Source organism: Hordeum vulgare, chromosome 3H, assembly GCF_904849725.1.
Source record: "Hordeum vulgare subsp. vulgare chromosome 3H, MorexV3_pseudomolecules_assembly, whole genome shotgun sequence".
NCBI classification, from domain to species: Eukaryota; Viridiplantae; Streptophyta; class Magnoliopsida; order Poales; family Poaceae; genus Hordeum; species Hordeum vulgare.
In genome coordinates this window covers 5,767,888-5,780,725 of record NC_058520.1, presented here as the reverse complement: position 1 = coordinate 5,780,725, position 12,838 = coordinate 5,767,888, and the positions used below count along the sequence as shown (strand labels likewise).

The window sequence follows — 12,838 nt, the reverse complement described above, 5'->3', positions numbered from 1 at the left end:
CGGACTGAGGTAGGAGGTGGAGCGGCTTCGTCTTGCATGGAATTTCGGTGGAGTTGTCAAGTCATGCCTGGCCGACAGATGCTACGTTGAGTCATGCCTGGTTGGAAGGTGCTACGCACGGCAGATATCCCGGAGTTCGCCGCTGGACGGATGAGCGCAGGGCGGTGACGCCGTTGGGCGCCGTGATGGCGTCGACGGATGATTGGACTGGCAAGGATGATGCGGATCTCTTTCCTGAAGATGGGTCAGTGGCTCGAGGATGATGGCGGCTGGTAAAACGTGTGCGTGATGTGTGCCTTTTAGGTGTGCTGCACCGACTGTTGTTCCCGATACGTTATGTGGATGGATTGGAAACAACATCGGTCTTAGATATGTGGAGTGAGAGCATTCCATATTATGGAGTTTGTAGGCGTGAGTGGTGGATTTGGGTAGTTTGATGTATACTCTTGTTTGACCTTTGTGGAATAATTAATAACATGGCTGCATGCATCGATTGATGCAGAGGCCGGGGTTTGACCTTCTTTTCTATAAAAAAATCACTGTAAGACATACTATCAACTAATCATTCATCTTTATGTTGTCTTCAATGAGTTGAGCTAAGGCCTTGCAACCCTATGTATGTGTGCATGGGATTGTTGGAATTGACTTCATATGATTGATGTTATTTGTATATGTTCGATTGTCGTCTCTTTGTCAAAAAAAAAGATGTTGTCTTCATTGAAAATTATATAGTTTTGCTAAAGCACATCTAGATGTCTTCTAAGTATTGCACATCTTAGGGCACCTTCAGTGACAACCCCCAAAGTTTCTCCCTCATCCGTCCGCAAAAAAGGGGGGGGGGCTATCCACGTACACGGATACGGGAGAGGGTGGCATCCAACCGTAGCCGCATACATTTTAACCATAACTTAAACCAACAAGATGATATTCATTAAAGTTCGGATTGGAAATAGCACAAATCATCCATGCATATCATGCAAATTAAGTCTTGTAAAACAAGGTCTCAATTAAGCATATGTCCAACCAGTTTTGGATCAAAGATCATATCGTTCCACACAAACTGACCCTTTAGCATCATCCAATAGTGTGTGCACCTAAATGATCGTTCCTCTTACTAGTACACGATGACAACGCATGCGGGCTACATATAATGTGTATGTCAACATTGAATGAATGAATCAATCAACAAGTTGAGCAACATGAAGCAATAAACTTACGAGCCCCTCATCGGTCGCATGCAATGGCCACCTTTCCTCGAGCTCACGAACTACGTTGCAAAACTAGATGAAGCTGGTCTGGATCATGTGCCAGCGATACGACAACGATTTCATGTTGCGTGGTTGAATAATGTACATGTCATAAAGTGCAATGTTCCTTCTAGCTTGAAACTTTCCGTGCACTTGCCACCAGAAGGGCTCCCCTCTAGTGCTGTCCACGAAATCCGCAGACGCGGCCAATCAGTCATCGCACAACAACTCATCATCCATGGTTGAGTAGCTCACCATCCTTCCAACTATAAAAAAAGACGTAACATTCGACCGAACACCTACCAGGCGTGGTGACCGCACAAGATGGACATACGCTCGGCGTGCAGTGCCTCCGTCCTCCTGCTACTGCTATCATCACTTTGCACCTTGGTAACGCCGTCCGCCGGCGCCAGGGCGGAGCTCGTGACGTGGGAGTGCAACAACGGCACGTACTACCCCGAGAACAGCACCTACCAGTCCAACGTCCGCACCCTCCTCGCGTCCCTCGCCGCCAACGCCTCCCGCTCGCTGTTCGCAACGGCGGTCGTCGGCGCCAACACCGACACGGTGTGGGGGCTTGGCCTCTGCCGGGGCGACGCCACCAACGGCACAGAGTGCGCGTCCTCCTGCCTCGCCCTCGCGCCGGATGTCGCATTCGGCAGGTGCATGGGCGTCAAGGACGTCTCCATCTTCTACGACCGCTGCACCGTCCGCTACTCCTTCCGGGACTTCCTCACCAGCCCGGACAACCGGCAGGGGCAGTCCAAGGGAGCCAGCGACGACTCCGTGGCCCCCAGCGACGCCGGCAGGTTCGTCGCAATCGTGGCGAGCCTCGTCGGCGCGCTCGCCGACTGGGCCGCGTTCAACACCACGTCCAGGTACGCCACCGGTGTCATGGTCTCAGACCAGGGATTCCCGGTCACCACCAGCAAGGAGGTGGTGCACAACATCAATGGGATGGTGCAGTGCACACCGGACCAGGCGCCGGGGCCGTGCCGCGCGTGCCTCCAGGGGCTCATCGACGAGATGCCGGCCTTGTTCAACGGCAGCGTCGGAGGGCGGATCTTCGCCATATGGTGCAGCCTCAGGTTCGAGACCCACGAGTTCTATGACGGCAACCCCGCGGTGAAGCTCGTCGCCCCGCGGCTCGCGCCGCCACCACCTTCTGCCTTCCCGTCTTCTACAGGAGACGGGACAAGGTGGCGACAACGGGCGGCGACAGTATCGGCCGTTGTTCTCGGCGTCGCGGTTATCGTCTTGTCCCTCTCAATGATCTTCCTATGGAGAAATAAGCCTACGACAAAACTCTGTAAGAAGTTCTTTTGTTTTGAAATTGCATCCATAAACTAATGCACCAACACAACTGGTGTTATCACGAAGATGATCCAGCTGTTAAGTAAGATTCTCCCTCTCTCTTTGTATTTAGCTTACCAGGAAGATGACGAAGGCCCTGAATCACTTCTGTTTGACCTGACAACGTTGAGGCAAGCAACCAACAATTTCGCCGAAGAGAATAAGCTTGGGCATGGAGGCTTCGGGGCAGTATACAAGGTATGTACGATTGGTACAGGCAGTACAGAGACACCTAATCCGCCATTGTTAAAAACGGTTTTGCTAAAACACATCTTAAGATAGGGACACCTCTTCGCTATAATAATTGTGGTCTTTCAGCATGGACCGTGGATTTTTCAAGCAAGTTTCAGGAAATTTTGACAAAACAAATCCCACATATGTAGGCGTATATGTTCCCTGCATATTTGAAAATTTTAATTAATATTTTTTATCTGTTTGCGATAAAAAAGGTAAATTTGTATCTGGATCTGTAATACCCATTCTTCGTTCTCAAATATAAGGCATGTAAGTTTTTTCTTGTCCAAATCAAGATTTTGTATTACCGAATAACAAAATTAGACCACAATGGAATGACCAAAATCCAGGGAGAAGTATCAGTAAGAATTCCAAATAGATAACAGAAAATTTCAAACAATGGTTTTTATTTAGACATATTGCATTTGGTATGGCAGGCTGGTTAGTACAACCGAGGTCGTGACGGGTTTGAACTCCAACTTCGATCTGATTAACTTGTAAATCTGATTATTCTTTCCAGATAACTGAATTTCACTGAAACTCGGATTCGGAACAAGTCCCAAAACCATCGTCCTAAGTAAAAAAGAAAATCAAGTTTGGGAAAGTTTATTTATAAAAAAAATCAACATCTATAATTTGAAATCAACATTGGCAGTTTGACTTAATTAGGTCAAAATTTATATGACTTATATTTTAATTTGCAAATGGTGGAGTAGAAAATAGTCCATCCATTATAGAACCACGTATTTTACTTTTTGTGTAGCCCAAAAACAAACATATATCTTCATGAATTTAACAAGTACATATATAGTGAGCATATATGTGTACACGTGAATTTTTTTCGAAATAGTTTAAACTAAAAAAAGTGTTACAACCACAAACTGTGTATCAAAATTATTATAGGACTAGCACAAACGCCCGGAACAAACAAATGTTGTGAATTTATTTCGGATTGTATGTGTGAAAATGGTATTGATTATATTACAATGAGAGAGAAAATTGGTGAAAATTTCATATGGCTACGGACAACGACATGAGATTATATGTGTCCACTACACGCTCACCACTGATTCAATTTTACGTTCCCGCTTGGCAGCCCATAATTCCCGTATGTGTGAACATAACGTTGGTTGTGTTACAACGAGAGAGATAATTGGTCTAAATTTCGTATGGCTACTCGCAATTACATCCGATGTTTACATAAGAGATTCTATGAGTCCACTACACGCTTACCACTGATTAAAGTTTACGATCCCGCTTGGTAGCCCATAATACCCGTTTCAAATCGATGGTGCAAGACAGGGGCACGTCCTCCTTTAATTTTGCATAATCATGCGATTGATAATCATGATCCCCGTTATGATGCATGTCAACTTCACAATCCCCGTTTTAATTTCCTTTGATTTTGATTATGGGATTAGGCCAATCATGGGATTATGGACCTCCTCTGTTCTTATTCTGGTTTATATAGGTTTTATCTCAACTTTTCCTTTTTTGATTTAAAGGGCCCATCTCCATTTCCTATTGAGATTTTGAGGGGCATTAATTTGCATGCAAGAATTAAAAAGGAACTGGCCAATGCTTGTAATGTTTCTACTCATCTAGTGGCCAAGCACTATAACTAATTCAAATTAATTCATCACTTTACTTTAGGTAGTTTTGTAAAGTACGATATATGTTCATCCATTCTTGGTTGATGAGATTTCAGATTTGAATCTGTTTGAACCTATAAACCAAAAATGGGGGAGTATTTTTGAGGTGGCTTGTTGATATTTCAAACAATTTTGTGAACGTACATAAATTGATGGAATTTGATATAAGGAACCGAGGTGAGACTACTTAACTGTGAATAGTCATGCGTTCTATGTCTTTGCTAGCACTCCCTTGAGGTGGATGTATTAGTCGTACACATCACAAAATATTACTGTTTTCTTTGTCAGCTAGGCATTAATTGTGACTTGTCATAGTGGGAGTAACATATAGTTCAACTCAATAAATTTGCTTATGTGGCAATGATTTAATAAGAAGAGAGATAAATTAAGTAACATAATTAGTTACTCATGCTATGAATAACATCACATATATGAACATAAAATAAATCTACAGTTTAATAAATGAAGTATTGTATGACACCACATATAGATTACTCTACACTGCGGAGGTAGTAACATAGACTAGCAATACATGCATGTTACTAGTCTAAATTACTCTTTACTATGAGTAGTCTGATGTTGTACTTGAGGCAAGTTTTCCCTTTTTTTCTTCGGTAGGTGTGCTTCATTGGATGATTCCATGCGGAGCATTAATCATGTATATTACTCATAGCGCAAGCAGTTTTGTCCTTCCTTTCATTAGTTGGCTGATTCCATGAAGCATTAACAACGGACTCGCTTAATACTATCCATAGTGAAAGCAATATAGTAGATGAAACCTAAGCAAAATAAATAATGTGACAACTAATTAATGCGCAGAAAGACAAATTAAGTATCATAGCTAGTTACTCATAGTCTCATACTGTGGATAACATCATATATATTAAGATAAGATGAGTCTATAACCTAATAAATAAAATATTATAAGACACCATACATATATTACTCTCCACTATAGAGGTAGTAATGTAGACTAGTCATATGTGCATGTTACTCCTCACTATGGTTAGTCTAAGTTGAACTGGGAAAATCAACCACGGTACTTAAACTTAAACCGACTCACTTAAACTTGACGACGGGCAGAAACATTTCTGGTCATTAGATATATTATTATTACTATTATTATTATTATTATTATTATTATTATTATTAGCAGCAGCAGCGGCATTTATAAATATAAATATGTATATATTCATCTTACCTGATCTATATATTACGAAGCTCGTGATCAGATAATGTGTTCCCGCACTTCACATAAATAAAAAAATTATATCACGCAGACCAGTGTGGTTCTAAAACAACAACGAAAAGGTAATTTATTTATTTATACAGAGATTGGTCTGGTTTATGTAAAAACCATCTGAATTGTATCTTTCAGGGGGTGTTGCCTCATGGGCGGCAAATAGCTGTGAAGAGACTGGACAGAGCTTCAGGGCAAGGTGTGAAGGAGCTGAGGAACGAGCTACTGCTGGTAGCCAAGCTCCGGCACAACAATCTCACAAAGCTTCTCGGCGTGTGCTTGAAGGGGAAGGAGAAGTTGGTCGTGTACGAGTACCTGCCCAACCGAAGCCTCGACATCTTTCTTTTCGGTACGTCGATCGATCCAGATGGTACATACTCCCTTCATTCCTAAATATAAATCTTTTTAAAGATTTCATTAGACGCTACATACGAAACAGAATGAATGGATTTATTTTTTTAAAGTATGCATGTTTATATACATCCGTATGTAATTTATTGTAAAATCCATAAAAAGTTTTATTATATTTAAAAACAAAAAGAGTGTCCATGTTGCATGCATGCCACAGATTAGCAACTAGTAATGAATATAATCTGCAGCGCCTGAAATTGAGAAGCGGCAACTGTTGCCCTGGGAGACAAGGTACCGTATAATCTACGGGACGGCACGAGGGCTCCTGTACCTCCACGAGGACTCGCAGGTAAGGATCCTCCACCGCGATCTCAAGGCCAGCAACATCCTGCTCGACACCGATATGAACCCCAAGATCTCGGATTTCGGCCTCGCCAGGCTCTTCGACGGCGACAGGCCGTGTACCGTCACCAGCCAAGTTGTGGGAACACTGTACGTTAGCTCCACGGCGACAAGCCGAGTATCTATATACCTATCTCGCTACGGTGACTTGCTCGATTACTACTCCCTCCGTTTCATAATATAAGTCTTTTTAGAGATTTCACTAGAGGACTACATACGGATGTATATAGACATACTTTAGATTGTAGATTCACTCATTTTACTCTGTATGTAGTTCCTTAGTGAAATTGCTTAAAAGACTTATATTTAGGAACGGAGGAAGTATATATGAAGCTAGAGTGTATATATATATTGATTTCTGGTGTGTTGCAGTGGATACATGGCGCCGGAGTACGCAGTTCGAGGGCGCATGTCGGTCAAGATAGACGTGTACAGCTTCGGCGTTCTGGTTCTGGAGATCGTTACGGGGAGGAAAAACACCGACTTGCTTGAAGAATCATCCTTGGAAGACTCCAGCACCATGCTCAGCTATGTAAGCACAAGCTATCTGAGATCATGCATGCATGCATCGAATGGGCACTACACACACAAACACACACAAACACACGCGCATGCACGCCTTGACACCTACAGGCACCGTGTCTAGCCACCTTGATTGTTTTAAAAACCTTGGTATATTTGATTAGTTTTTTAACTATTCTTAATGCAAGACTTTTCATGCTTACGTTTTATAATTGTTTTCTACTAGTTATTAGACATGCAAGACTTACCATACGATAAATCATATGAATCTTTGATTTTGTTTGAACTCTATGGGTATCTTTTTCTTTTTTTTGAGTGGAAACTCTATGGGTATCTGATGCCCGTATTTTTGTTATCTAATGAAATACACGTATATAATACCTACCAACATATATACTCAATATTTTTTTGGACTATTATATTTTATTTTTGTTTCCTGTCTACCTAATATGGGTATTAATAAAATTAAGCATATACGCCGGTACGTATGTGCCAAATAATTTATTTCTTTTTCTAACACGATACAGACGCAAGCGCTCATATAAACACACATAGAAGTATAGACTCACCATTATAAACATACACAAGCACATTCTATCCATATGAACACCTTCAAGAGACTAAGCTAACATATATATCATCTTGAGATTTAACCAATAATTTATTTTCTAACTGCCTAATATGGATATGCGGTACCTATTAATAAAATTATGTACATACGCGGACATGTATATATCCAACAATTTATTTTTTGAATTATTACATTTTATTTTTATTCCATTGTCACCCTTGTTTATTTTTATTCCATTGTCACCCTTGTCATATACTCCCTCCGTTCCTAAATATAAGTCTTTTAAGAGTTTTCATTAGGAAACTACATACGGATGTATATAGACATATAGTAGAGTATAGATTCACTCAATTTGCATCGTATGTAATCTTCTAGTGAAATCTGTAAAAAGACTTATATTTAGGAACGGAGGGAGTATATATCACCCTTGTCATATACTCCATCCGTTCCATAGTATAAGTCTTTTTAGAGATTGCATTAGAGGACTACATACGGATGTATATAGACGTACTTTAGAGTGTAGATTCACTTATTTTGTTTTGTATGTAGTCCCTTAGAGAAATTGCTTAAAAGACTTATATTTAGGAACGAAGGGAGTATATATATCACCCTTGTCATATACTATGATGTTCTCATGAATATATCATGCAGGTATGGGACCAGTGGCTGAAGGGAACGCCGCTGGAAACGACGGACCCGTCGCTGGACTGCAAGATGGTCGCGGAGGAGGAGGGCGAGGTGATCAAGTGCATCCACCTGGGGCTCCTCTGCGTGCAGGAGAACCCGGCGGACCGCCCGGCCATGCTGGACGTCCTCGTGATGCTGCACGGCCACCCGTCGGGTTTCCCGGCGCCGTCCAAGCCGGCGTTCACCTTCGCGCGCGGCGGCGAGACCGACGACAGCGCGTCCGGGTCGGAGCCGGCCTCCCATAGATCAGCAACTGTGCCGTCCGTCAACGAGGTGTCCTTATCGGAGTTCCAGCCGAGATAGATATCTGATCATATATACATAGATGCATGCATATACTTACCACGTAAGATGTAACAGGCGCCGGATGTGCATATACCACGTACGTAGATGATAGATTTCCTGCGTTTTTTTTTTTTTGCGGGGTATAGATTACCTGCATCTACCGTAAACCCAATTGTATGATAATAAATACTCTCTACATATATCACAAATAGATAAATAAGCCACTTTTGGCCTTCAAGATGTAGCTTTTACAACTGATTTTCATCTTAATGTTTGTAGAAAAGAGCAAAGGGAATTTTACGTAACCTTTGGACACAAATATATACATATACCAATCTTAAACTCCCATCACAATCCGTAAAGAAAAAGCCAAAAATGATTACAATAACTAAAGAAGGCATATTATCTAAAAGAAAAAGAAAACTGGGGTAAATCATCCAATCTGATGTAAAGCGGGGCAAATTATCAGATGCACAAGTAAAGTGGGGCAAATAATCCAATCTCCCCAAATAGACGGGTCTCCGCCTGGCTCTGACCGTTGATCTTTCGGCGTTGAGGTCATTCTCTCCTCCATCCATCTATGGCTGATGATTATTAGAACATCTATTTCATTGATTGCAACATGGTGCATAATCGTCCACTCGTGGTTCAAATTTCAAAAAAGCAGGTGTCGCTGTGAAAAGCCATTGACGAAAGAGATGGGCGCTTCCCGTTTAATAAGACAACGCCTGAATAGACACTGTGTAGCGTTCTGGATGCCCGCCAGTGAAGGGAATAATTCATTATGACAGGCGCCTGTTGAGGCGTAGATTACATGTCCAATCCAATGGCAAACCTAGCACATACTGCCGCCAAGCCCCCTGGCGGTATGTAGGTTTCTCTAAAACAGTTGGCCCTAGTGGAAGGAAAATGACCAAATCTGAATAAAAATTGAAACATGGGCCAGATCATGCTTAACTTTTAAAAAAGGGTCAAAACGGTGATTTCGGCACACATGGGCATCTGCTAGAAAAAAATCAGATCAGATCGATGTTGAACAAAACCCGAGTGGTCCCGAGGCATGAAATCAACCGTAAGAATAATCAATATACTCTTGAAATAAGCTTTCGCTCGGCTTTATAAATAAAATAACCATCACGTACATACAAGTAATTCAAGTGCATCCCCTCAAAAGAAAGTAATTCAAGTGAAGGAAAGTTCTTGGGCAATAACACAAACACGTCAAAAAGAAAAAGAAAAGGCGACACATGACTCCCCAGAGGCAAATGATCTATGACCTAGAGGCCTACCAACAGAAGAATATCAATCATGTTGTATAGCTGGTCCCTATCCTCCTGCCTACATAGCGGGTGGCACTGCTGCAAAATAGACACAAATTCAAACACATAGTCAGAAGCAAGTCGTAAAAAGACACACTCGATAACCATCTTGTCACACATAGTCCATAGTGTTTAGATCATCATCGTGAACATTAACCAAAAGAGGCACCTTGACCTACCGGTACAATTGGTCGGAGCCTCCAAGAACTGTCCCAGGTCCGGGGCATGGCACTGAGGTCAAGAAGGCAGCGGGACAAGAGAAGAGAAATTGTGTTTTGGACTCAGAAACAATGCAAAGAGGAGAATGGCCATCGCGCGCCCCATGCAGTTTTGCCACATCCATACCCGGGCAGAAGTGATCACGGAGGAATGCCAAAAAAATATTTTGATCTTCACAGGCTGCAAAGCTTTTCACACAGTGGAAGGTACATGTAATTAAGGGTCGGCGCTGGCAAAGGGCACGGTATACCGACCCGACATAGAAGAGCCCGAAGAGGGTAGGTGGCATGCCACAACACTCGCTGACCAAGCTAATGTTTCCTTGGCGCCAAGTGTTCGTTTGGATCAGGATGTTCTAATTGCCATAGTGGGCCGCTAAGACAACCAAAAGCATCGGATATGGGGAAATCCTGAAAATGGACAGGAATTCAGCGTGCGATGAGTTTTGATCGAGCCACGGGTCAAGCCAGAAGAGGGTACCGACAACATCACGTATGAAGAAAGTGATACCCAAGTGAATCCCATTGTTGATCGACTGGGGAAATTTCTAGAACCGATACCCCTCCCACGGATCACATGCCAGAAGAGGGAGACCCTGTGGGTATTTGGCCTTTATAAGCTGCAGTCAAATGCTCCCCTGACCCCCTATGGATGTGCCACACCCACCTCAGTATAGGTGCAGAATCATTGAATAAAATGACAAGTTAAGCATATATGCATTAAAGACTTGAGTTGCTAAGTCAATTAATACACTTGGCACCTCATCTAAACACCTATGCATTGACAACAACCTTATATATACCCTTTCTTCTATAATACTATTTTCTTCATTTCAAAATAAGTATCCAACCTTAACCTTAGTACTCTCTTTCATAAAGTCTAAGTAAAATGTTTAGATCATTGCTTTGGTGATCTAAACGTGCTTATATTTCTTTAGAGAGGGAGTACAACTATATACTAACATTAGTATAAACTTAAGACATTTATTTTAAGACAGAAGAACTATATAATATCCTAAAAAAGCTTCAGTCAACACTTCTCTATCTTTGACCACTAATTAAGTAACAAACTGTTCTATTTTATCAATATAAACTTTATTATTAGATTTTTATGGCAAATTAATAGTTTCCAAACCAAACTTTTATACTTCTTCCGCCCCAACATAAGTGACTCAAAATCGACTCTACTTTGTACTAAAATTAGTACTCCCTCCGTCTTAAAATAACTGTCTCAACTTTGTACTAGTACAAAGTCGTACTAAACTTAAGACACTTATTTTGAGACGGAGAGACGGAGTGAGTACAAAACTGAGTCATTTTTGAGTCATTTATTTTGACACAGAGGGAGTATTATTTACTTCCAAATTAATATAAAAATTAATGGTCAAAGTTGTAGATACAAATGTCATGTGTTTTAGAATGAAGGTATGGTAGCATTCTAATTTGGAAGTATTCTATCTTCATTCTAAAGATAGAATACTTTCCCTGCAAAAAAAAAACAAGAAGAAGAAGATAGAATACCTGCAGTCTGGTGTGTGGACCGGACGGGAGAAGGAGGTGGCGTTGGGTGCGGGGCGACGAGCATCACCATGGGGCTGCCGTCGTAGAACTCGTGCACCTCGAACCTGAGGCTGCACCATACCGCGAGGATCCGCCCTCCAACGGTGCCGTTGAACACCGCCGGCATCTCGTCGATTAGCCCCTGGAGGCAGTGGCGGCACGGGCCCGGCGCCTGGTCCGGCGTGCACTGGACCAGGCCGTTGATCCTGTGCACCAGGTCCTTGCTGGGGGTGGTCGGGAAACCCTGGTCGGAGACCATGACCCCGGAGGCGTACCTGGTGGTGGTGTTGAACGCCGCCCAGTCGGAGAGCGCGCCGACGAGGCTCGCCACGAGCGCGCCGAACCGGGCGGCGTCCCGGGGGGCGACGGAGTCGTCGCTGGCTCCCCAGACCTGCACCTGCCGGTTGTCCGGGCTGGCGAGGAAGTCCCGGAAGGAGTAGCGGACGGTGCAGCGGTCGTAGAAGATGGACACGTCCTTGACGCCCATGCACCTGCCGAACGCCACCTCCGGCGCGAGGGCGAGGCAGGAGGACGCGCACTCGGTGCCGCTGCTGGCGTCCCCGCGGTAGAGCCCCAGTCCCCACACCGTGTCGGGGCTGGCGCCGACGACGGCGGTGGCGAAGCCCACCGGGAACGACGGGCGGGAGCGGGAGGCGTTGGCGGCGAGGGACGCGAGGAGGATGCGGACGTTGGACTGGTAGCTGGAGTTCTCCCCGTAGTACGTGCCGTTGTCGCACTTCCATGTGACCAGCTCCGCCATGGCGGCGGAATCGGCCGACGGCTTTGGGAAGCTGGAAAATAATACTAGCACCACGGCGGCACTGCATACGTAGCCGTGCATGTCCATCTTGTGCAGCGGTGCAGCGGTGCACGTACGCCCGTATTACCCTCACACACACCAGGCCTAGTGGTTTTTGGAGTTACATATACACTAGCAAAATGGTCCGTGCGTTGTCACGGAAGAAAAAATATATAATCTCCAATGATGATGACCACATTATGTTCAAATATCATCGTTTGATTTAAAAAATTTGTGCACAAAGGCAAGATAATATTTCTTCTTTTAAAATTATTCACAAGTTGAAGCAATATTTACATTTTCAAAAAACATATATCATGGTCGTTAAAAAATCTTGGTAAGTCAAATATTTATTCTGAATTTCAAGAATTTTTTTAAAAAACATACAATAATCCGAT

At 43.3% G+C, this 12,838-nt stretch overlaps 2 protein-coding genes across 2 annotated transcripts; one reads left to right on the top strand and one right to left on the bottom strand.

The window, feature by feature from the left end:
• Positions 1–1,531: 1,531 nt before the first annotated feature.
• LOC123442415 (cysteine-rich receptor-like protein kinase 6) lies at positions 1,532–8,788 on the top strand. The gene is made up of 6 exons (XM_045118451.1): positions 1,532–2,556; positions 2,674–2,798; positions 5,865–6,075; positions 6,326–6,569; positions 6,852–7,011; positions 8,224–8,788. The coding sequence occupies exons 1-6, from the start codon at positions 1,572–1,574 to the stop codon at positions 8,560–8,562; spliced, it is 2,064 nt and encodes a 687-aa protein (XP_044974386.1). The 5' UTR covers positions 1,532–1,571; the 3' UTR covers positions 8,563–8,788.
• An 844-nt stretch (positions 8,789–9,632) lies between these two features.
• LOC123442417 (cysteine-rich receptor-like protein kinase 6) lies at positions 9,633–12,617 on the bottom strand. The gene is made up of 2 exons (XM_045118454.1): positions 11,603–12,617; positions 9,633–9,902 (listed from the first exon to the last, which is right to left on the bottom strand). Exons 1-2 carry the CDS (start codon positions 12,486–12,488, stop codon positions 9,883–9,885), a joined length of 906 nt encoding a protein of 301 aa, XP_044974389.1. The 5' UTR covers positions 12,489–12,617; the 3' UTR covers positions 9,633–9,882.
• Between the last annotated feature and the right edge of the window lie 221 nt (positions 12,618–12,838).

Excerpts from the sequence above, each read along its gene's own strand:
- LOC123442415 (XM_045118451.1), top strand. The coding sequence starts at position 1,572 with ATGGACATACGCTCGGCGTGCAGTGCCTCCGTCCTCCTGCTACTGCTA. Across the intron at positions 6,076-6,325 it reads CCTCGACATCTTTCTTTTCG|CGCCTGAAATTGAGAAGCGG; the intron begins GTACGTCGATCG and ends TATAATCTGCAG. Across the intron at positions 6,570-6,851 it reads AGCCAAGTTGTGGGAACACT|TGGATACATGGCGCCGGAGT; the intron begins GTACGTTAGCTC and ends GGTGTGTTGCAG.
- LOC123442417 (XM_045118454.1), bottom strand. The coding sequence starts at position 12,488 with ATGGACATGCACGGCTACGTATGCAGTGCCGCCGTGGTGCTAGTATTA. Across the intron at positions 9,903-11,602 it reads GTCCACACACCAGACTGCAG|CAGTGCCACCCGCTATGTAG; the intron begins GTATTCTATCTT and ends TCTATTTTGCAG.